This window comes from Mus caroli, chromosome 11 (assembly GCF_900094665.2).
Source record: "Mus caroli chromosome 11, CAROLI_EIJ_v1.1, whole genome shotgun sequence".
Taxonomy (NCBI): Eukaryota; Metazoa; Chordata; class Mammalia; order Rodentia; family Muridae; genus Mus; species Mus caroli.
Genome location: NC_034580.1, coordinates 90,763,788 through 90,787,889, shown reverse-complemented (window position 1 = coordinate 90,787,889; position 24,102 = coordinate 90,763,788). Strand labels below are relative to the sequence as shown.

The window sequence follows — 24,102 nt, the reverse complement described above, 5'->3', positions numbered from 1 at the left end:
ACTGTGAGCCCCTATAGCAGAGCAGGTAAGCAGGTTGTCAGGTCAAACAGGTGCCTTTAGGAAAGGGACAGGGCAGGGAAGGGAGGTTTTAAAGAAGGAGACAGGAGAATGAACCAGAGAAAGTAGAACGTCAAACGAATGGTTAGCGGAACTCTGGGAAAGAAAGGGTTAACTTGGGGTTCGCCCCCAAGAAGTCTACGGTAGTTGGCGACGGGAGGCGGGACTTGAGCTCAGCCCAGGAAAACAACAGGCCTTCTCCAGCACCTTCACGGTTAAGGAGGTGGGCCTCGAGGAGAGCCACGTGTCGAAGCGCAAGGCTATTGGTTCTCCCAGAGTTGTTTGTGCGCGACCATTGGCGACGTCGGGGCGCCGGGACAAGCCGATTGGCTAGGCGTTGGAGGCACCGCCAGGGCAAGGGTAGGGAGGAGGCGGCCGAAGACCGTCTCCCGGCTGAGCTGGGCCGAGCTGACGGCCGGTGCCAGCGCCTCCAGCCCCGGGACAGCAGCGGGAGCCAAGCCCGAGCCGCAGGCGCCGTCGCCATGCGCTGGGTCCGGGCGCTGTTGAAGAATGCGTCCCTGGCAGGGGCACCCAAGTACATCGAGCACTTCAGCAAGTTCTCCCCGTCCCCGTTGTCCATGAAGCAGTTTCTAGACTTCGGTACGGAGTCGGCGTAGGCGGGCACCGGGGACGGTGGGCGCGGGGAAGGAGACCCTGGCAATGAGAGGTTAACGTCGGAGGAAGAGGTCCTGGGTGGCAGGAGGGTTGGCTTGGAAGAGTATGGACAGGAATGGGTAAACGGCGAGGCCAACCTGGCTGCCCACAAAGAGTTAAGAGTGCCCCCTTCACAGTTAACTAAGAATGGGGGCGCGGAGAAAGCGTTGCGAGGGATCGTGGAGAGTAAGAGGCAGTGAGGGCATAGGACCCTATCCAGACATGACAGAGTTAGTGGGCGATCCCGGCCACTGAGAGTGGGCAGCCAGGAGTAAACAGGGGACGTGCTGCTGGAGTGCTAAGGAGATTCAGCCATCTGGAAGACCTGTGCAGTGCACGAAGGGCGGGGTACTTCTGAACAGAGCAAGGGAGAAATGCCAAGGCAGGTGGGAAGGGGGCCCCTTGAGTAGGAGGTGCTAACAGGGGGAGCTCCCCTGACTGGTGAGCCTCCACCCACTGCAGCTGCCCACTGGGCAAGGACACTTGAAGATCAAATCTGTTCTGGCCTGGCAGCGGTTCCTAGCTGGGCAGAGCCCAACTTACCATGAGGTAGTCAGGTGGCTTTCACCCTCCCATGGCTACCCCTGGGTTTCTGAAGATCACCCACTCGGTATTCTGAGGGTGGAGGTGGCTTTGGGGCAGGAGAAAGCTTTGTGGAGTGGTGGATGGAGACGTTGTGTGGCCCCCATCTGTCTGCAGGGTATTCCCTGGTGCCAGCTGGTGTCGGGAGTGGACCCAGGTTTCTCAAGAGTTGACTGTGTCACAGGACAGGAAGATGGCCGACAGGACTTGGGCACCTGTTTTCCAGGATATGCCTTGGTTACTCCCAGTTCAGTTGGAGTTGTGAGCTTTGCTTGTGTAGGAAATCCTCCAGGGCCCACTCCAAGTCCCCGCTAAATGCCACAGCTAGAAGGGACTTGGCCGTAGTCCGGTCCACCTGTATGGGGAAAACTGCTGATGATATACAGTAAGTTACAGAGGCATCGCCTGCTGTTGATCCTAGGTCTCCTGTCTCTAGCTGACACAGCTCATTCCTCTACTGCCTGTTAATCTTGACCCTGGACCAAGGTCCCCATTTTACTCACAGATGGTCATTAACATGGCCAATTCTACATTGGCATTCATCTGTCTCCTCAGCCTAGATGAGGTGGCCTGCCTCAGGGATAATGCTGAATTCCTACAGTCCTGGGAACCTAGTCCTAGCACCCCAAGGAGAAAAGGATTTCTTAGGTGCCTCTGCACCTTGGGCTAGCCCCCCTGCGATGAGTGCCCACCTAGAGAGATGGAAAGGAAAGTGAGGTGAATCAGGCTAGAACAGTTCAGAGTCAGCCCCAGGAACATCTTGTTTCCCTGGTTAACAAACAGGGTTTTCACTGAGGGTCAGTGGGTGATACATTCACCTGAAGTGACGTCCAGGTGGTAGGATGTCTGGGGAAGACTCAAACATCGCAAGGCTAGGAGGGCTACCTTGCTGTGTGCCACAGATAGGTCCCATGGTCATTTCAGCCTGCCCAGTTTCCACATGCGGGACTGTCCCCATGATTTGCAGCTATTGATCGACCGACCCCTCTGTCATCCTCAGGATCCAGCAATGCCTGCGAGAAGACGTCATTCACTTTCCTCCGGCAGGAGCTGCCTGTTCGCCTGGCCAACATCATGAAAGAGATCAACCTGCTTCCTGACCGAGTGCTGGGCACCCCATCGGTGCAGCTGGTGCAGAGCTGGTGAGGTCCCCCTCACATAGTACCACCCCTCCATCCTCACCGTGTTCCTCCGTTCTTGTGTCAGAAGCTAGGACAGAGGCAAGGCATAGGGGCCCCAAGAGGCTGGAGAGTTAGCCAGGATCACGTGGACGTCCTCAGCCTGAGCAGGGTCAAAGGTCAAGCTCAGTCTGTGGGTCACCATCCCACTTTCCCTGGGGATTTAGGGTCCATTCAAGAAAGCGTAGCTTTCAAAGTCAAGAGCAGAAGTCATGCTGACATCAGCAGTAACCCCTGGCCTGCTCAGTAACTTGGGAAAACAAGAAGAAGAAGAAGAAAAAAGGTGAAGATTCAGTTATTCAGGTGGCAAATCTAACTTGTCTTGAATGTTGAAGAAACAGTTAAAAACAGACAATACAGTCCCTTCCCAAAGAGTTCAGAGGGCAAGGATCGAAAGTTCATTACAGGTAGCTGTAGGGACATTGCTGAGTGACTGGCGGCCAGATAGCCTCACATGAAACATAAACAAAGGTGTGTCTGTCACTGGGCACGTCCCTGGCTGATCATCAAGAGACTTTTGTGACAACTGGGCAGCAACCTAGTCATAGGATTTGCAACATGGGATGACTGAGGATTCCCTGGGGCTCGGCAGGATCATACCTGTGGTCCCAACACTATCCTGTGGCTAAGCAGGTGGCAGCAGCTAACTGTGCGGCTCTGGGATAAAAGCTGCCTTTGCCCTGAGCTGTTCCTCTGCAGCTGAAACAATAGATCTAGGCAGCACTGGTAGTACAGGCCTAGTAATCGCAGCTCAGAGGCTGAGGGTGGACAATCGCGATTGTAAGGCCAGCCTGAAGAACTTAGGGAGACCCTGTCTCAAAACGAACAAAGGGCTGGCTGTAGCTCAGTGGGAAAGCACTTGCCTGGTATAGATGAGGCCCTGTGTTCAAGTCTCAATATCACACACACAGACAAACACCAAGACAGCAGCAGCTTCCCACGAGGAGCCCAAGGCGTTCCTGGGAGACTGCCAAGACAGGCTAAACAAAATGCAATACAAACACGTGGAGGAGTCACGATCGTGGAAGGTTCCATTTTTCTTTTTAAATGAAAGACGTCATTGATTATGACGTCTCCCACTTACAGAAGGGTAGAATGTTCTTTTGACACCTGGAAAGCACAAAAGTGTAGACAGAACATGTCTACCGTTACCCTCCTTCATACCAGCCCCTGCTAGGATGTCCTGCGGGTTTCCGATGCCCTTCCAGCATTGAGTCTGTGCGTGGATATGTCTCTCCCTGGTTTATTCTAGAGAGACGGGCTCCGGTAAGGGATAGCATTGTACACACCAGGCCAGGTGCGTTGTAGGTATGCAGTGTGTGCTAACTGATGTCATGAGGAAAACTGAGCAGGGTGGAAACAATTCCAGTCTTCCTGGTGGTTGGCAGGTTGAAGCAGGAAGATAATGAGTTCAGGTGTTCAAGACCAGCTCAGGCACTGTTTGAAGCCAAAACACGTGGGAAAACTGAAAAGTATACACGGAAGGACTTGGATACTCAGAGCTAGACAGGAGGGGCTTTGAATAGACCCAAGAAGGTGACGGGTGGGTGGAGGGCAGGGTTTGAATTTCAGGTGGCCCAACTAAGTTACCTGTCATTGAGCCCTTACTAGGACGTCCAAGACCTCTGAGCCAGTCTGCGTGTCTTCCCACAGGGTGGCGGGGCTGTTGGGAGAAACCAGAAAGTACCATCTGTTCTCCCAGCCCTCCTCCAGTCTGTCCAGCTGACTGGAGTGGCTGACTAACCAGCTGGTCCCTGACTTCACAACAAGATCTCTCAGACCCTTCCCAAGAAACTGTTTTCTGAGGTAGCCAGGAAGGTTGACAAATGGAGGACCAGAGGAGGGCAAGAGTTTGCTGAACAGGGAGGCATAGCTTGAATTATTTTCCCCTCAAAGCTTGGAAGGAATGCCAGGGCACAGCAGGGAGGGGTAGAGCCAGAGAAAACACTTCTTGCAGCGCAGGATTCAGCGTGCAGGAGGGCATTGCCAAGGGGTGGTCGGTCATCCTGGTACACTAAAGAGAGACGCTGAGCGGGGTTGCAGAGCCAGTGGGCCGCAACCACAGCAAGAGAAGCTAACATGGCGGAACAGGAAGGACTTGCTCTCTATGAGAGAATGAGTGCAGTTTTTCTTCTAGGATAAACTCAAGGGGGCTGAGATGGTGGAGTGACGGAGGTGGGCAGGGCCTTCACAAGAAGAGGAACAAGGCCTGACTTCACAGAGAGCCTGGGAAGAGGGCCTCTAGCCTGAGTCTGATGACTTAGAGAGCAGAACCTGCCCTTGGGGATGTGGGGTGAGGGGTGCACAGAGGGAGGGAGCTGTTGGCAGCCCAGTAGTTACTACACAGTCATAGTTAATGGAGAGCGCTCGAGGCCTGGGCTGACACTCAACATGATAACTTCCCAGTTCAGAATAAACCGGATCAACTCTTAGCCTGCTCAGGCTTGGAGGAATGGGGCTATATTTGGGGGGGTGGTTACCAGAAGGTGGGGCTGCCTCCTAGGCTTAGCAACAGCATGTGTGACCTATGTGACGGTAGAGTCTTGATAGGTACCCTACACTACAGGACAGTAGGGCTTTCCTGGGCTCAGCTTCCTGGGCTGTATAGTGGAGTCCCGTGCTGTTTCTCAGGGTCCTGTGTTACTGAGAATGTAGAGCACATTGTCTCTGTTAGGGTTACCCTTGCTGTGACTGTGGCCACAAGCACGGCAAGGAAAGGGTTTATGCAGTGTGTACTTCCACATCATAGTCCATCACTGAAGAAGTCAGTACTGGATTGCTTCCTGTGGCTTGTGCAGCTTGCTCTCTGACAGGACCCAGGACCACTAGTCCAGGAATGGCACCACTCAAATGGGCTATTCCCTACAGCTCAGTGTTCCGGAGACATTTTCTCACTTGAGGCTCCCTCCTCTTTGACATCTCTTGTTTGTGTCAAACTGACATAAAAGTAGCCAGCACACACATCTAGAACAGTACCGGCCTCAGTCCTATGCTCCTGGGCAGCTGTACCTGCAGGTCAAAGGTGACGCAATTATGTCAGAGGTCTCAGAGGCAGCACATCAATGAGAACACAGGGTAGACGCCCCCCTCCCCAAGACTAACACACCTGAGGGCTCGTGGAGTATCAGGGTCCCTCTGTTTGCTAATTCAGATGGTCCTGTAATCTGGATGGCATCTCCTAGCGTGTCTCCTCCTCATCTCCAGATGAGAGACGGAGGCTCAGGAAGTGGGGCATCTTGGCTAAGGTTGGTTAGGGAGTCCTGGTGGATCTGGGATTCAGATTCAGGCCCATGGGTTCTGGAGGCTGCATTTGAGGGACAGGAAAGTTTGGTATGGGGTCATGTCACAGGGCAATGATTTCCACGTTCCCATGCAAGCCTGGGGATAAGTAGGGCTCGCCTACAGAATGGAATGTCTCCTAGTGATGCCAAGGTGCACAGGGGTATCCAGTGGACCCTCTCGGGAGGAAGACCACCTGAAGAGGCGTGGATAGGCAGAGGGTGCTTCCCCAAACACAGCCAGTGAGCCACTGCTGTCGCTGGGTTTTGTAGAGTTGTAAGGGGTGTGTGGGAGCGGATGATTCGGTGGGTATGTATGTATGTGTGTGAGAGTGGACATCCTTCTCCCTGGATTGTCCACAGGGTATGGTATGTGGACCCCAAGCCCTGCCTGGGAAGAGTCCCACTCCCATCCCACAAAAGCCAGCAAGCCCTTGTCTTGAGCAGAATGAGGGGCAGAAGGTCCATAGACAAGAGGTGGAGCCTGCACTAAACTAGTCAGTTCCTCAGTACACCAGCATGCCTGGCCTAGTAGTCTCACAGGGAGTTATATCACCCCAAGGCTTTTTTTTAAAACTGTTATTTATTTTTAAAGATTTATTTATTTATTATATGTAAGTACATTGTAGCTGTCTTCAGACACTCCAGAAAAGTGAGTCAGATCTCATTAAGGATGGTTGTGAGCCACCATGTGGTTGCTGGGGTTTGAACTCCAGACCTTCGGAAGAGCAGTCAGGTGCTCTTACCCACTGAGCCATCTCACCAGCCCTCCCCAAGGCGATTTTAAAGCTAAGCTCTACCCAATCCTGAGTCCTGAGCTTCCGGCTGTGAAGCACATTTTGCAGTTGGGCTGGAACATCCCGGTGGCCTTCAGTGAATAGCCAGTGTCCAAACCCAAGCCCACTGGCCATTCACAGAGTGACTCCAGATGGGGGCTACGTCTGCCCTCGCCCTTTGTGCGAGTAGCCACCCTCCTCCCTCCCATGACTGCGGTCTGGTTCACACTGTTGTCCGTGGGCGGCAGCTGTTGATGCTGCTACACACCCACAGATGCACACTCTTTCCATTTACACACTTATTCCTGTGGCTCAGCCGTCTCTCTGCTCCCACACAGTGCCTGCAGGTGGCTGCGTGCCCTCCTCCCTCTTCTAGTTCTACTACCCGCCTCTCCCCTCGGGCCTGCATTCCACTCCCTGGAGGGTATCGGCTAGGGAGTGGGTGTGTGTCTCTGTTATACTGGGGCATTGGAGACACTAGATTTTACCAAGAAGGAGGTGGGTAGATTAGACTCTAGGCTGTCTCCTCTCAACTTGGACTCATACTGTGCCTTAACCTCTCCCTGGCTCTGGAGAGGGGCTACCCAAGGGTCAGCATAACCCTACCTCAGTGTCTCTCTCTCTGGAGGATCTAGTTGTATCCCAATCCCAGGGTGACATGGAAGGCCAGGCCTACGGGCACCTTAGGGCTAGCTACCAAGGGCCCTGAGCAGAAGCAGCCTCCCCTGTTCTTCCCTGGAGAATCAGGAGCACACCCAGCATTTTTTCCCTATGGAAAATGGCCCCTTGAGGGACATACAGGGATGTCAGTCTCCAGTGTCCCCACAGCAACCCCGCGACAGTTTTGACTTTTGTCAAAGGATCCAGGTGGCCCTTGTTCCACAGTAGTAGCCATGTCACCAGTTCTATGTCTTCTCCTGAAAGTTCACTCTACAGCCCTGCCCGGCCTTGGAAGCTAGGACTGTGCCTGTTTATATCTCTGGGCGTGCACAGAGCATCCTACTTCTGAGAACCTTTCCTAGTTGGAGAGGAGACCTGCCCCGCCCACCAGGCCTAGAGGTGGAACAGTCGGAACGGCTCACCCACATCCACCACCTCTGGGCAAGCACAGAGCCTACTGCTTCTGGCCTTTTGGGGCCCTGCCCCCCGTGGATCTTGAGGAGGGGTCATGTGGCCCACCCTCCATCTGCTCTGTCCTTTCCTCTCCCCCGCCCCCCCCCATACACATTCACACTTGTAGCTTCTCTTCCAAGTCCCCTCTCCCTCAAAGCCCCCTCACCTATTAGTGATCAAAGGCCCTGTGTGGGCCTCTGAGCCCAGATAGGCAGCAGTGATGATGAGGGCACAGAAGTAGCTCAGTGAACGCCAGCTGCCATGCCTGTCTAAGGAGACTAAGGTCTTCCTGATGCAGGTATCTGGGCAGGGGTGAAGGGAGACTGTCAGGAAGCTGGCTTCTTCATTTATCCCATCCACAGCGATCCCCGTAGGTATTGTGTTAGGTTCTGGCTGGGACGAAGAGGAAGGAGCCCCAGACCAAGCCTGCTCCTGCTCCCTTCGCCGAATAGCCCAAGGTGCCGCAGTAGTGGAGCTGAGTGGGTGTGCTCAGCTGGAGACAGGTTTTGAGTGGCCATCATTCAGCGCATTCACTGCACAGTGAGAGATAAGGATAAGAACTCCCACCTTTCCTAGTGAGAAAACAAGCCCAGAGAAGTGCCACAGCTAACCCAGGACCACAGTGGAACCCAGCGGCACCAGCAAAGAGCAGCAGTTGTGGGGTGCAAAGAGCAGGGCATTCTACACAGAAAGGGAGGCCGGGGTGAGACCGGAGCAACGGCAGCCCTGTCAGTGGCAGGAGCTCTGGAGCTCCACAAGGCTCGGCTGTGCTCCCACCCAGCGGGGGCACTGCTGTGGGGCCCATTCCTTCCTCTCTTCTCAGAGCTCTGGGTGATTTCAAATAGGTCCAAACCTAGTGTCTCCGCTAGAGACACTGCTGGGCCTCAGGGGCTCCCATGACAGGACTCCAGGTAGCCCTCCCAGCCCTCAGACCAGAAGTGTTTCTGCCCTAGGCTCACAGTTCACATTTCCAGAATAAGACACAGGCTGGAGCAGGCCTGGAGGGGAAGCTAAGGTCGTGGTTCAGTCAGGCAAGGGGACAGTGACATCAGATTGGCACCATCTCCTGCCTCAGGCAGCCCTACCTCACTCACACCGCAGAAGCTCAGTGCTCAAGCCCCACATTCTTTATTCATTAACCTTTCCTAGTTGGAGAGGAGACCTGCCCCTCCCACCAGGCCTAGAGGTGGTACAGACCTCAGGGCTCACCCACACCCTCCCTGCTCATTGGCTTCGCAGAGCAGAATGAGCCTCCCTGGTCCTCCCTGAGGACAGAGCTAGCCACACCTACTCACCTTTTAAAATGAGGGTTCCCGAGGCAGGTCCCAGATCACTCTGGGAGAGGTGCTGTGTCAGCAGCTAACCTGCTGGCAGCACCCATGGTCCACTCGAAGCCTCAGCCCCCTATGGAGATACCAGGATCTTTGTCAGCAGAGGGGCTCAGCAAGGCAAGTAGATGTCTGAGCCCTCTGTTACTGTAGGACAGTTGGGCCTCAGACCCCTTGTTCTCTCCAGCCTCTAGAGAGGGGGTGATTTCTGGACCCTCCCACGGTTGCTGTTAATCGGGTTCCGGAGCAAAGACATGCACTGTTAAGGGAACTGACAAATTCAAGGTTTTACTAGTTGTCAGGGAGACCCAGAGCGGATAGAATGGGGTGTTGATTGTCAAGCCTGTTCAGCTCTGTGCGCCACCTACTATAGCATCTGAGGGGTGAGAGGGAACATTGTGTAGTCTCAGCTGAGCCTATGAACGTCTCTGCTTTCACACAGGTATGTCCAGAGTCTGCTGGACATCATGGAATTCCTGGACAAGGACCCCGAGGACCACCGGACTCTAAGCCAGTGAGTGAGCACCCTCTTTTAGGGGACAAGAAGGCAGGTGCAGGCAAGGACATCTTGGTCAGGGCCACAAGGATGGAATGCCAGCTGGGTACAGGGAAAGGCCCTGCCTTCAGGGATGTGCCAAGAAAGGGGGAAGGCAGGCTACTTCTGGGAAATCCAGATCTGCTGCGAGAGATGAGAATGCTAATTATCAGTGTACCAAGAGGATGTGGGGGAACCCTGCCCCCAGAACAAACCTTCAGAGGAACCGAGAGCTTTAGCTGTAAACAGGAAGATGGATGGAGAGCTGGGACAGCAGTGGTGGGCTTCCAGTGGGTGAGAACCGTGTGTCTGTGGGTCTGGGGAGGAGAAAATGAAGGAACTGATAGGCTATTGGGAATAATGGAGAGCCAGGGTGTCCCCAAACCTGAGACTGGGTAGAGGCAAGTGTCTGCCTTCTCTGAAGGTTCACAGATGCCCTGGTCACCATCCGGAACCGGCACAATGACGTGGTGCCCACCATGGCACAGGGAGTGCTGGAGTACAAGGACACCTATGGCGATGACCCCGTCTCCAACCAGAACATCCAGTACTTCCTGGACCGCTTCTACCTCAGCCGCATCTCCATCCGAATGCTAATCAATCAACACAGTGAGTCCTGGCTGCTTCAGAGAGGGCAAGGGGCCCAGCAGGGCATGCCAAGAAGGGCACCGCCCCCACAAGAAAGCAGGCTCTCCACTTCAGCCTCTGGGCTCAGAGGCCTGAGTGACATTTGGGAACTGAAGAGTGTGGCTTAAGTCATGTGTCTATAACCCTAGTACATGGGAAGCTGAGGCAGGAGAATAGTATATGTTTGAGGCCAACCTCAAAAAAAGAAGTAAATAGAAAATTTAAAAAGTAATTGGTTCCCAAAGTAAAGTAAAAAGTACAACACTGAGTTGAAATTCTGTTGTTGTAAATATTTGTAAATGTCAAACATGCTACGTGTTCTGAAAACAATTATATTTATTTATTTATGCACATGTGCACATGTTGTGGGCAGAGAGCATCCTGCAGTTCACGTTCTCCTTCCATCATCTGGGCCTTGGGGATTGAACTCAAGTTGTCAGGCTAGGCTGCAAGCACCTTTACCCACTGAGCCACCTTGTGAGCCATTTACACATACTGTCCCCCACCCACCCCCACCCACACCCAACACATTAAGAACTCCATTGTATTAAAAAACGCTTTATCATTTACCCTTTCCTGTCCAGAGTTTTCTATGCTGGTTGACAAAGCAGAGCCACCCTAAGTTAAGTGAGTTCTTTATGTTCGAAGAAAAGCAAGCTGGTGGAAGCTATCTTACAGTATTGTGTGAAGATATGAAAGCAAAGCGTACATTCAGAGCTGGGCTTGGTGATGCACACCTTAAATCACAGTACTTGGGAGGCAGAGGCAGGTGGATTTCTGAATTCACAGCCAGCCTGGTCTACAGAGTGAGTTCCAGGACAGCCAGGGCTACACAGAGAAACCCTGTCTTGAAAAAAAAAAAAGAAAGAAAAAGAAAATACATACATACACACACACACATACATACATATATACATATGTGCACACACAGATACATGCATACACATACATACATACATACATACATGGATACACACATACATACATGGGTACACATACATACATGCACACATATACACATGTATATATAACACAATACATACACATATATACACACATATACACATATATACATACACATGTATACACACATACATATACACATACACATACATAAATACACATATATACATACACATGTATACACATATACATATACACATATACATACATAAACACACATATATACATACACACATACACATGTATACACACATATATACACATGTGCACACACATATATACATACATATATAATATACATGTATATACACATATACACACATGCACACAAAAATACACATATACATACACACATATACACACATACATATAGACATACATACATACACTCATACATATAGACATATATACACACACATATATAAACACATACATATATACATACACACATAATTCATACACTCATACATATATACATATATACACACATGTATACATACACACATAAACACATGCATACATGTATACATGCATATACATATACATACACTTAACAGGGTATGATGTGGAGAGGACTATGGAAGGACTTCTGTAAGGTGCAGAGGCTCTGGAAGGCCCAAGCTAGAGGGAAACAAGACTTGGGGGGCATGGTTAGCATGGACCATACAAAGGCCTACAGATGAGGTGAAGAGTGGGGTGTTTAGGAAGAGGGAGAACTAGATCCTGTGAACTTGCCAACCGCGCCCTTCCCTCTGCCCACAGCCCTCATCTTTGATGGCAGCACCAACCCAGCCCACCCCAAACACATTGGCAGCATCGATCCCAACTGCAGCGTGTCTGATGTGGTGAAAGGTAAGCCCCCCACCATAGGCCTGGCCCACAGAGGAGCTCCAGGGACCCCCTCCCAAATAGCCAGGTCAGAGGGTGATCCATTCCCAGCAGGTGGGGGCGCCATGTCAGTTTTCATGTCAGTGCCAAAGGGACTGCTGCTGGGTCAGCCACCCATAACCTGAGTGGTCCTGTCTCCTCCCAGATGCCTATGACATGGCTAAGCTCCTGTGTGACAAGTATTACATGGCTTCCCCTGACCTGGAGATCCAGGAAGTCAATGGTAAGCAAATGAGTGTGTGTACATGTGTATCTACATGTGTGTGCACATATGATTACACGTGTGTATGTGTATATGTATGTATGTGTGTGTGTACATGTATGTGTGCATGTACCCATGCAGGCCAGAGTAGGGGAGCTAGGAGGTCAGACTCCCCTAGAGAGGAGCTGCTCTGTATTATCAATTTGTTGGATAATTGCTCACTATTTGTTATACTTAACATGTAAAGACAGGCAAGGCCCCTGTCCTCACAGAGCGTACATTCTTGGTGCTAGGGAGGTTGGGACCTGTGATAGGTGACCACTGACCATGCAAATACACCAGCTAATTTGAAAACCTCACAAATGATAGGAGGGGACAGGATGTGGGGTAACAGGCCGGAGACTGTGGAGAGTGATGTGTGATGTCCCCAACCCAAGAACCTGCGTCTTCATCGAGAGATGCTTCCGGGTGGTCAGAGCCGGTACCCAGGCCTCCCATGCAGCTGGAAGGAAGGAAGAAGCAGGGTTGAACTTGGGGCTTCCAAGGGTTACTAGCTGTGGCTGCTCAGAGTGGGCCCAGCCACTTAGCCACCTAGGCTGGGTACAGCTGTGGAGAGAGGGAAGAAGGTCTGCTTTGAAGGTGACCTTGCTGTATGACTCCTGGCCCTGGTCTCTGTTCCCACAGCCACCAACGCCACCCAGCCCATCCACATGGTCTATGTCCCTTCCCACCTATACCACATGCTCTTTGAACTCTTTAAGGTAGGAGGTTACCCTTCTCGGGGGTGGGGGTCGGGGCTAGGAAGGGTCAGCCCTTGACCCCCAGCTTCAGCAGGCACCTTTGGGGCTGGCTTCTCTCACTGCATCATCCTTCATTCCCTTCCCAGAATGCCATGCGGGCCACTGTGGAAAGCCACGAGTCCAGCCTCACACTCCCCCCCATCAAGATTATGGTGGCCCTGGGCGAAGAAGATCTGTCCATCAAAGTATGTGACCCTTGACTTGGCCATGGGAGGTTACAGGGTGGGGCGGGGGGCAGAGGGAGGAGTGGAGCACATAACTTCGGAGGGTTTCTCACATGCCCCCTGCTCTCCCAGATGAGTGACCGAGGCGGGGGTGTCCCCTTGAGGAAAATCGAGAGGCTCTTCAGCTACATGTACTCCACAGCTCCCACACCCCAGCCTGGCACTGGGGGTACCCCGCTGGTGAGATAGATGCCTTCCTCCAGTCCCCTGGCTCCTGCTTTTTAAACTCCCAAGTATATCCCCCTCCCCACAGCCCACCCCATGGCTGTGTGGTGTGACAACAGTCTCCTGTTGTGACTCCAGGGCCTCCCATCTCTCTACCGCTTGCTAATAGCCCCCTGCCTGCTGATCATCTGCCCATCTGTTTAGCTGTCACTTCTCCTTGGTCCTCTCTCCTCTCTTTCTCCACCGCATTGCTAATTGCTGTCACCTCTGTCCCTGCTCCTGTGGAATAGGCAGTCCTGGGCTTAGGGAATAGACTTGAAGGAACTTTTAACCACTGGCCTGGGTAGAACTCTCCCGCCCAGACCAGCGTCTCTCCATGCATTCTCTGCAGTCCCCCTGCCTCCCACCTACTCCCATCTGCTTCAGAAATGTCCCTTTTCCACCCCTTCTTCAGCGCCCCTGCCTGTCCCCAGTCCAGCATTCCTGGCTCACTTTATGACCTGTGACTCCTCTGTAGGCTGGCTTTGGGTACGGACTCCCCATTTCCCGCCTCTACGCCAAGTACTTCCAGGGGGACTTGCAGCTTTTCTCTATGGAGGGCTTTGGGACAGATGCTGTCATCTATCTGAAGGTGAGGCCCGCCAGGGGCAAGCTGACTGCTAACAGGTTTCTACCCACCCCTCTGCCTTCCTGACTCCAAACTCAGTTCTTGGATCTCCAAGACTCAGAGGAGCCTTGGCTCCTCAAGCACTGTAACTGTAAACTACTGTGGTAGGCACCTTCAGGGGGTCTAAGGTCTGTGAGTAAGGCCCCTCTTCTGAGAAACCCTAGGCTAGAAGGAAGGGGACCTTACAGGTCTTGGACTTCAGTTGATCGGAGTAGTGTACCTTGGGGATTAATAGGGATCACACAGCCAAGCCTCCTCCCTCTTGATCCTTTTTGCCCCCCTGATCGTGGAGGGACCAGCTTCATGGAATGGGCCAGGGCAAGAGACAGAAGGCTCAGACTCTTTTAGGGGGCTTTTCCGGGTCTGGGGTAATGTCTCAGCTGATGCCTGGTTATGAGGCTGACTTAGACCTGGGTTAGGACTCCAAGGATGGAGACCATCAGGGCCTGGGTGGGAGAGGGTAGTAAGCTGGGGTGTGGGCAAGCAGGAGGTTAATGGTAATGCTCTCTAGGCCCTGTCCACGGACTCAGTGGAGCGCCTGCCTGTCTACAACAAGTCTGCCTGGCGCCACTACCAGACCATCCAGGAGGCCGGTGACTGGTGTGTGCCCAGCACAGAGCCCAAGAACACATCGACGTATCGGGTCAGCTAGGGGCCTTCCCTCCCTGGCACCTGTAGGATGCTGCCACCTCTGAATCCAGCCACCACAGGGACCCTCCCTATCTATCCCCTAGGGTACAAGGGGTGAAACTGGGTCTCCCTGATGGCCAGATCTGTCTTTGTAGAAATCTCAGTGGCCCAACTGTGGTGGTCCCTAAGTGCCAATATGTCTCTGTGGAGAAACCCTAGGGGGTTTCCCTGGAGCCCGGTTTCCATAGTGATGCTTGAGGATTGGGGATGGCTCTCCCTGATGGGGTGGCCCAGAGACACTTCTCCCAAGATCAGAGTTGTCTGTTTTCTACCAGAAGCCCTGTGTCCCCCTCACTGCCTGCATAGTCCTGGCCTTCCAAGTGGCTGCTCTGCTTGCCTTATGCCCACACACTGTACAGGCACATTTGGGCTGGGTTCTTTGTCAATGTTAAGGCGGATAGAGTGCCCTCAAGTCTGGAGAGGGACTGGGGGAAGATAGGGTCCACCCTTGACCCTGATCCTGCAGCCTCTATCTCTACTCTGGATGGTATGAAGTTGCAATTGGGAACTTGAGAGTGGGTAGCGGTTCTCACCAGGGGCCCACCCAGAAGGCAGGCCTAGGAGTAAGCTGCCCCCAAGGAGATCTTAACAATGTTTCTGTTTAGCCGCTTCCTAAAGCCTTGCCTTGCCCACCCAGCATGTCCTCACGTGCACACCTCCCCTGCCCAGTCCACACCCACCCTATGCTGCCTGAGCTTCAGACCCCACCCCACCCCACCCCTATGCCCACTATGTGTGCACAGGTGACTCACCCCTAGGACAACCCTATGTACATAGCCAGTTTTGTAATCTCAGAAGCCCCGCCCTTCCCCTCCGCACACAGGGGTTAAAGCCGTGTGCCCTCCCAGTGGCTGGGATGGTGACAGTGACATCCACAGTAAACAGATGAAATGTGACTGCTGCCTGGCTTCCTTGCTCGGGGAGGGGGAGCCCACACATGAAGCACCCGTGAAGACTGGTCCCCTAGGACTAACAGTACTCAGGACCTGGGCCAGCTGAGCTCGCCACCAGGCAGGGCCGTCCACTCAGGCGTAGCTTAGTCCCTTGTCCCAGACAGGAAGATCACTGGTGTGTGGTAAGTATTTATTGAAAGAAGTTGATAACCATCTTCCTCCTTCACATGCAGGTGGGCACACTTGGCTCTTCACGGCTTCGGGGACAGTAGAGCCTCCACCCTCCCCACCCAGTCTAGGAAGTGCCAGTGCCCCTATACCTTAGTTTTCCCTATGAGGCCCCCACTTCCAGTGAAGGTGACTGAGCCCAAACATGGGGCCCTGGCCTTCAGCCACTTTCCCAGGCAGGAGAGAGGGAGTTAGCATGCAGGTCCTGTTCACCCCTCCAGGAAACTGGGAGAGGTGGGGGTTTGTCATCCAAAACCTGGGCCCAGTAGTAACTGACCAGCACCCAAGAAGCTGGGTCAGCATTGCACCTGGACCCTCTATCTCTGAACATGCCCTACATAGGACATGTGCCAGTCCCACGCAGGGCTGGCCCAGTCCCCCTCTGTAGCCTAGCAAACCTAAGCCACCAGTGTCTGTCCATCCGCTCTAGGCCTCTGAGGCCTTGACATACCCAGGGCACCAGGGAAGCTGACGGACCCTTTCAATCTGGCAGCATGCAGGCCACACTTAGGGCGTGCCGCTTCACCATCTAGACACTAGTTGGGGGAGTGACCTGTGTCCCCAACAGCTCTCAATTTTTCCTGCCCCCCCGAAGGCTCAAGTACTCTCCGAAGAAGTGGATTTTAGCTCTGCGAAAGGGACTCAATGGGAGAGGAGCAGACCTGTGTGCTGGAACCTGCAGGGGAGGGAAGGGGAGAGAGAGAGAGAGAGAGAGAGAGAGAGAGAGAGAGAGAGAGAGAGATCCCTTCTCCCCCTCTGCTGTCCTTACAGAGGCCAGCTTACCCTGCCCTGCTCTCTCTCTCCTCTGAGGAGGTGTCTAGGAATCCACCCTGAGTGCTACTNATGGGAGAGGAGCAGACCTGTGTGCTGGAACCTGGAGGGGAGAGAAAGAGAGAGAGAGAGAGAGAGAGAGAGAGAGAGAGAGAGAGAGAGTGAGAGCTCCCTTCTCCCCCTCTGCTGTCCTTACAGAGGCCAGCTTACCCTGCCCTGCTCTCTCTCTCCTCTGAGGAGGTGTCTAGGAATCCACCCTGAGTGCTACTGGCACTTCCCACTGGCCTCTCTGGGGAGATCTGTTCTCCCACCACACAGCCACCTTCAAACGGTGAGGAGACACAGCTGTCTCCTGTCTCCAGTCGGGTTGCCCAGGCTACTCTCTAAACCTAGGAATCCTGGCCATGGTAGGGCCTCTCCTGCTAGATTTCTTCCTGCTCGGACCACTCTAGTCAGAGGGCGGAGGTTCCACCTGAACCAGGCTCCTCTGGGCTCCGTGTTTGCTGCATTCCTGGCCTCTGCCCTCTTCATCGGCCACCTGCTTCCCCCTGGAAGTCTGCGCCAAACAAGTCCTCGAAATTGGGTTTATTACTGGGCCCTGCCCCCTGGGGTCTCCCTCCAGAGGACTCAGTCCAAACAGGGTGAGAGGGGGGCCGCGTGCTCCGAGAGCCTGGTGCCTGGACCCTGCCTCCCTGGTGAGGCCCATGTAGGTGGCTGCAAGTGCGCCGGGGTGCCAGCCCCGCCAGCCATCCCTAGCTCTTCTTGGCATCGTGCTCGCGGCGCCGCAGCTTCTCCCGCTGCCTTGCGGTCTTCTCCTGCGCCTTCCGTTCCTTCTCAGCAGCCGCTGCCAGCTCCTTCAACTTCCGCTTCACCAGTGCTCGGTCATGCGAATTGCTGAGCCCCAGGCTCTGGGAAGAAATCCAGATTGAAGGAAAGAGGCCTAGAACGCTGCCCCGCAGACCCACTAGAGTCTGCTTGGAAGGCTAGCCTTTGCCTAGGGATTGGGGGTCCCAAGGTAGGAGGAATGGCTTGCAAGTGGCGGAGATGACAACTCTCTGGCACTAGGCCATTTGCGACCCCCGTCCTTGGCGCCAGATCCTTAACCTAGGATTTCAGCCTTAGTATGATCCTGCTCAACCTCTGAGGTCCTCAGAGTGGAGAGTGACTTGTTCAAGGTCAAGTGGCTTATTGGTTAGGTCCCTTCCCGTTTCAAGAGTTCCTATGGGGGGCTGGTGAGATGGCTCAGCGGTTAAGAGCGCCAACTGCTCTTTCAAACGTCCTGAGTTCAAATCCCAGCAACCACATGGTGGCTCACAACCATCCGTAACGAAATCTGATGCCCTCTTCTGGAGTGTCTGAAGACAGCTACAGTGTACTTACATTAAATAAATAAATAAGTAAATAAACAAACAAACAAACAAATAAATAGAGTTCCTATGGGGCTCTCTCTCCCTCAGTCCCAGGAACCTGCAGATATTGGAGGCCACCTCTCCACACTGTCCACTTAGCACGCCAGAGCCTGGTGCTATCCAGGATCTGAGAATGAATATGGAATGGAGCTAGCTAAGAAAGTAGCCTTGATGGTAGTTCAAAGGTCAAGGTCAGCCCGAAGACCCGGGCTGGAGCTAGAAGGTCAGATAGAAGCGATTAGGCTTGAGTTTCAAGTCAGATGGAGGTGTTGTACTACACTGTGAAAGGAGTACCTTACATAGAGGTCAGACACCAGGTCAGAGGCTACACAGGGAGAGGCAATGCCAGGTCAGTCCAGGAGGTTAAGTCAGGGTCAAAAGTCAGGACAAAGGGTGGTCGGTCCCTGCCTCTAAAAGCTATCTCAGTCTGAAAGATCATCACCTCTGCACTCTGACTCACCTTCAGTTTGCTTCCATCCAGCTGCAGGAGCTGCGGCCCATCCACCTGCCGGGCAGCAAACTCGGCAGCATACTGCTCCAGGTTGAGGCTCTGCAGCCACTGGCCCACCTGCTGGCTGGTCCAGTGTTGTACGGCAGGGAGGGACTCATCCAGGAACTGATAGAGATGGGGAGAGTACAGGAAGCCTGGCCTGCGGCTGGGTCCCCCCCAGCAGGCACAAAGGTCAGCCTCACTCACCTCATCTGAAGACTGGGACAGCGTGTGGTAGGGATAGGAGCATTTGGTCTCCTGTCGAGGACCACCGGGGATCTTGGGGCTGCTGCTGGGGGGTGTGGAGTCATCGCTCAGGGTAGATTCCTACACGGAAAGGGACGTGTAAGTTCACCTCCCACCCCAAGCCCATCACCTGACCAGAGCAAGCTGAAATACTACGCTAGGCACCAGCAGCCGTTCAATGCTCCAGGACCAGGAACTCAGAACTAGACAGCCAGACACAGGCTGTGATGACTGAAGTGACATATCAGAACCTGAGCCCTCTAGGAGGGAACGGACTACCTAGAGGACATAGTCCTAGCATTAAGTTAGGCTGATGGATGAAGAGGAATGGAGGGGGCTAGGTGCTGCTTCCTGTAGGCAGCTTACCAGAATCCCTCCCCTAGGCTGGGTCATGTGTCCCTGCTACATAACAATTCTTCTCCTGGGCTGGAGGGATGGCTCACGGGTTAGGTTAAGAGCACTGGCTGCTCTTCCAGAGGTCTTGAGTTCAATTCCCAGCAACCCTATGGTGGCTCAGAACCATCTATAAGGAGATCTGGCGCCCTCTTCTAGCCTGCAGGCATACACGCAGGCAGAACACTGTTTACATAATAAGTAAATAGGTCTTTTACAAAAGAATCCTTCTCCTAGAACTCTTGCATCCTGGCTGGTGGGTAACCCACCAATGGCCTTGAATCTCTGTGAGGACTTGGGCTGTGTCTCTCTCAGCATGGTGTCCCCTGGGACCAGCACAAAGGGAGGGACTGAGGAAGACTATCGTGGTTATAGACTAAAGCTGCACATCAGAAGGGCCTCTCCCCTGAACTCCACGATTTCTGATTCCCCTAAGCCCCAGCACCATACACAGCTGTGCACATCTGTGGGCGAGTCCCCTTTTCCCCAAACCTCCTTTGCTTATCTGTACAATGCAGGTAATAATGTCTACCTTGCCCAAGTCACAGTTAAAGCCACAGACAACAGTGGGCTTTGTAAAACACAGCGGTCTTTGCGAACATAAGGAGACTTTAGTATTGGTTGTGTTGATGGTTCCTATTGCCTAGGGTCTGGAGCTTTCAGAGGACTAGGTGGGGGTCCTGCTCATCTCTGCTACCTCCAAGACTTCCCATCATGCACATGGCCAGCTCTTGATGGCACAGTCCAGACCTGACTCAGGCAGAACAGTAAGAAGCAGGGCTCTTCAGACTGAGTGAGCAGTGGGGGGCCTCAGTGTTCCCACAGGAATTCTGAGTATAGGAAGCAGTATAAACACATGAAATATGAATGGGTACGAACGCACGAGGCATGACTGAATGAAGCCAGAGAGTAGACGCAAGCCATGAGTCACTAGGCAGCTCTGTGGAGGGATACTATGGGTCCCAGAAAAACCTGGGTCCCAGTCCAAGCCACAATGAAGTATGTTCTTGTCCTGAGCCTAGAAGCCAGTATGGGGCAAGAACGTCCCAGGTTTACACTGGGAAGGATGGCACATTCTTCTAGTCCCAGCACTCAGAAGGCTAAGGCAAGAGGCTGTGTTGTTCCAGGCCAGCCTGGGCTACAGAGTAAGACTGCCTCAGCAGGGAAAAAGAAAGAAGGGAGGGAAGGATAGATGAGAAGAAGGAAGGAGAAAAAGAAGGAATGAAGACCTGGGCTTACCTGGGAAGCTGACTTCTTGGGGCTGAAGCCCTCGTGTTTGGGGGAACAGGTCGGGGAGGTGGTACTCCCCGAGGAAGCAGAGCCCTTGCCGCTGTCCGTGAACCAGGAAAAGGGCAGGAACGGGGAGCTTCCTGTCCTTCCAGAGCCTTCTACAGACTCCCTGTGGAGAAAGCATCCAGCATGGTGTGGGTGACCAGGAGTGGGTGGGAGCTGTGGGTGGGTGGGTGGGTGGGTGCCATGGGGACCTCTCACCTGCTGCCCATGGACAGGCGGTTGCTACCCTTCTCCTTCCGGCTCCTGCTGGTGGATGCTCGGCGGAGAGTGACCCTGGAAGGAGGCAGGGGGGAGAAGTAGGGCATACCTGCCCACTGTGATGCTCTGACCCCAACAGCTCCAAGGACACTTGCAATATCTGTCCCCACTCACCCCAGGTCCAGGAATTTCCTGCGAGTCTTCTTGTCCAAGCCGATGGTGGGGCTGGCAGGCTCAGGGGGGCTGGCATCCCGGCTGTCATCTTTAGAAAGAGAAGGGGAGGAAAACAACTAACGCAATGGTCTGCTGGCCTCCTGCCGCCGCCCGTGTCGGGTAGACATTTCTTGACGTAGAATTAGGCCATTTGGCCCTAGGGTTCTTCATTAGCTGTGTGACCCAGGATAAGACACTGTCTGTGTGTCTTATTTCAAGCAGAGATGAGCCAATTTTACAGTATCTAATGGGAGCCTAGGCTTTTGCCTTTTACAAACTGTAAAAGCACTTTACATCTGAGAAGGCAGGACCGCTTTGGTTTTGTTGCTGTTGTTTTGAGATAGGGTTTCTCTGTGTTGCCTTAGCTGTCCTAGAACTCACTCTGTAGACCAGGCTGGCCTCAAACTCAGAGATCCACCTGCCTCTTGCCTCCTAAGGGCTGGGATTAAAGATGTGTACCACTACCACCCAGCCAAAGGTAGAGGTATTAATATTAATTAGTTCTTTTTTTGAGACAGGGTCTCAATGAAACCCAAGGTGCCCTGGAGCTCCCTATGTGGCCTTGGGCTTCTGACTCTCCTGTCATCGCCTCCTGAGTACTGAAAATCAGGGTACATGACCATATCTGGTATTCTGTCATGCTTCCTGCCTGCTAGACATACTACTGACTTTATCTTGGCCGTTTTCTAACCACTCTTTCAATATCGGCTCAAATGTTACCTCCTCAGGGAAGCATTTCCAGTCAGGTGAGGACACTTAACAACTGTGCATATTTCCTGCATAGCTTTTATTACAGCTTGTACCTATACGGTAATTATGGGGTGATTTGGTTGTTTCTTTCCTAAGCTACAGGTTCCCAGAGGCTAAGGGCTGTCTCTATTCTCTGTTTGGGTCCAGCGATGTCTGGCATATAGTACACTTCTGTAAATGAAGAAGGGAACCTGATGGCCAGCCAGCCTTCCCGTCTCCCCTATAGCCACTCAACCGCCTGGCCTAGCTGCAATTCAGATGCTCGATGCTCTGCGGCTGGCTCAGGCGGCCCCTACGGGGCTCACCTTCGCTGTGCGGCTCTGCTCGGGGGTAGCGACGCACGAAGCTGGGGGAACTGTCGGAGGAGGGTGCAGAGCGTGGTGGCGAGCCGGAGGTGGCGGCCAGGCCCTCATGCGAGGCGGCGTTGTGCAGGGGCCGGTATCGAGCGAGTGGCGAGGGCGGCGGTTCGTCCTCATCCAGACTGCGCCTCAAGCCCGGGGGCTCCAGGCAGAAAGAGCCACTGGCTGGGGAGCCTGGACCCGAGTGCAGAGGCGAACGCAGCCGGTGCAGCGGGCTACCGCAGCCGTCGGTCACCTAGAAGAGAGGCAGCGGTTCAGCGTCCCCCCTGACTTCCCAGAGGATGGAGGCCAGTTTCCCCGTTGGCTGTACGGGAGCACTAAGGAAGCTCTGTTTCTTGGGGTCTGGAGAGCAGGTATTCTGGGACCCGGGGCTGGAGAAATGGATTATCACATGAAGTGAAAACATCCTGCTTCATTTGCACATCCCACAGTTAATGGGACTTCCCGAACCTTCTGGTCTCAGCTTCATCTATAAAATGGGCTAACCCCTTTTCCTGTACACAGAGGTACAGGAGCCAGAAGTGAACCGCTAGCTGACCTTTGGGAGCATCTCCGGGGGCACACACTTCCCTGGAAGCGTGAGGGAGGGGGTATGGTCTAGGGGTAGGATGTTGGTGTGTGTATGTTACCCCAACCTTGCCTCCGGGCCCATCAGAGCCTTCACCGTCCTCGGCAGAGCTGGCACTGTCTCGTAGCCTGGAACGGGAAGGCCGGTGTCTCCGGCCCTTAGCCAGCAGTTGAGCCCTGGCTTTGTGTAAGCTGCTGTCCAGTCTGGTGGTCTCTGGTACAGCCAAGTCCAGGTCTGCAAATGGAGACCAGAGCCACCTCAGATGGGCCAACATCCCAGACATTTAACTGGTGCTTGGGAGTACCACCCACTGTGCTTGTGGGTTGAAGTGTGGGTGTCCCACAGTTGGGCTGGGCTCATAACCCCACCTGCTATCATGCCGGGTCCTCCTGTGGGCATGGCTGGCCTATGTGCAGACACTCACAGAAACAGGGGTAAGAGGAGGCACACCCACCTGGATCCTAAAGTTTGAGTAAGAGTTGGCAAACTATTAGAAATCTTTAGTAAAAGGCGATTTATACGATCTGAAGAGAAACCAGAGTATGGCAAACTATTGGAATGGGTGGGAAGTAGGAAGTAGAGATGGAACCCCTGGGTGGCAGGAAATAGCTCTGCGGAAATAGGTACTCCCCAGTGGATTGGAAAAGCAGTGGAGACCAGGTGGATGAAGAGGCATCTGTCATATACCCAATGCTATACACCTCACTTTCCTCCTTAGAGCTACCTGGGTTGGGGGTGAGGGTCACAGCATCTGGGGGAAGGGGGGGTTATAGCATCTGGGCCATGGTTCATAGCTGAGCCAACTAGGATCAAAGAAGGCAAGTCACAACTGGAGCCACTGACTAGTGACAGTGTGTCCTCTGGAGTGTGACTCTAGGAACAGTCCCTCCTGGTGACACTGTCTTGCTGTGCCACACTCAAGGCTGTATTTAAGGATAGCCGTGTTATTCGTGACCACACACCAGTGTCAGACCCACAGGCCCCTGCAGCGCAGTGCCAAGTCCTTTGAGGACTGGGAGGAGGAGGAGGAGGAGGAGGAGGAGCCGCCCTGCTGGGAGTGAGGAAAGCTCACATGCACTTTTGTCACCTGCCCAGTTAGGCAGCACTGGCCTTGGTCTGGCCCTGACATCAGCATTGAGGTCGCCCCAGGCTTCAGGATGGGTCAAGACCTTCCTGTTCGGTCCTCTCTTAATATCTCTGGGGCCCCACTCCATCCTTCGAACCCTCTGTCTTGCCTGCTCCTCTCCCGTCTGTAGACATCCCAAAGGCACCCCTGTTCAGTGACCACTTTGTCTATTCCCAGCCCAGACTTCTCCACCAAATGCCAAGCCTAAGCCCAGAAGCAGCTGCCAGGAAACCCCCAAACCAGAGCCCCCCCAGTGCCTCAGCCAAACACCACCCATCAGAGCCCTACATGGTGGTGCATGCCTTTAATCCCAGAAAGGCAGAAGTAGGTAGATCTCTGTGTTCAAATTCAGCCTGCTCTACAGAGCAAGTTCTAGGAGAGCCAAGACTCTCTCCCTCTCCCTCTCCCTCTCCCTCTCCCTCTCCCTCTCCCTCTCCC

At 53.6% G+C, this 24,102-nt stretch overlaps 2 protein-coding genes across 3 annotated transcripts in view; one reads left to right on the top strand and one right to left on the bottom strand.

The window, feature by feature from the left end:
* Positions 1-15,623, top strand: Pdk2 (pyruvate dehydrogenase kinase 2). Of its 2 annotated transcripts, none has more exons than XM_029483836.1 (11): positions 1-25; positions 2,294-2,435; positions 9,409-9,480; positions 9,926-10,110; positions 11,854-11,943; positions 12,125-12,202; positions 12,866-12,942; positions 13,068-13,166; positions 13,278-13,385; positions 13,888-14,001; positions 14,549-15,623. In XM_029483836.1, exons 2-11 carry the CDS (start codon positions 2,368-2,370, stop codon positions 14,687-14,689), a joined length of 1,032 nt encoding a protein of 343 aa, XP_029339696.1. In that variant the 5' UTR covers positions 1-25; positions 2,294-2,367; the 3' UTR covers positions 14,690-15,623. The 2 variants fall into 2 exon arrangements, with proteins under 2 accessions (XP_029339696.1, XP_021032473.1); XM_021176814.2 differs by lacking the exon at positions 1-25 and adding an exon at positions 357-657.
* A 1,127-nt stretch (positions 15,624-16,750) lies between these two features.
* Positions 16,751-24,102, bottom strand: part of Samd14 (sterile alpha motif domain containing 14) — a 15,108-nt gene continuing 7,756 nt past the window's right edge. Inside the window, exons 3-10 of the mRNA XM_021177110.2 lie at positions 22,606-22,772; positions 21,917-22,205; positions 20,823-20,910; positions 20,649-20,723; positions 20,397-20,556; positions 18,726-18,845; positions 18,489-18,644; positions 16,751-17,527 (exon numbers count right to left, since the gene is read on the bottom strand). Coding sequence (XP_021032769.1) covers positions 17,372-17,527; positions 18,489-18,644; positions 18,726-18,845; positions 20,397-20,556; positions 20,649-20,723; positions 20,823-20,910; positions 21,917-22,205; positions 22,606-22,772 — 1,211 coding nt within the window. The 3' untranslated portion in view covers positions 16,751-17,371. The remainder of the gene's footprint in view (positions 17,528-18,488; positions 18,645-18,725; positions 18,846-20,396; positions 20,557-20,648; positions 20,724-20,822; positions 20,911-21,916; positions 22,206-22,605; positions 22,773-24,102) is intronic.

Bases quoted from the DNA above. Each gene is read 5' to 3' on its own strand.
- Pdk2 (XM_021176814.2), top strand. From the start codon at position 540: ATGCGCTGGGTCCGGGCGCTGTTGAAGAATGCGTCCCTGGCAGGGGCA. The intron at 658-2,293 runs GTACGGAGTCGG...TGTCATCCTCAG, and splicing joins GAAGCAGTTTCTAGACTTCG to GATCCAGCAATGCCTGCGAG. The intron at 13,167-13,277 runs GTATGTGACCCT...CTGCTCTCCCAG, and splicing joins AAGAAGATCTGTCCATCAAA to ATGAGTGACCGAGGCGGGGG.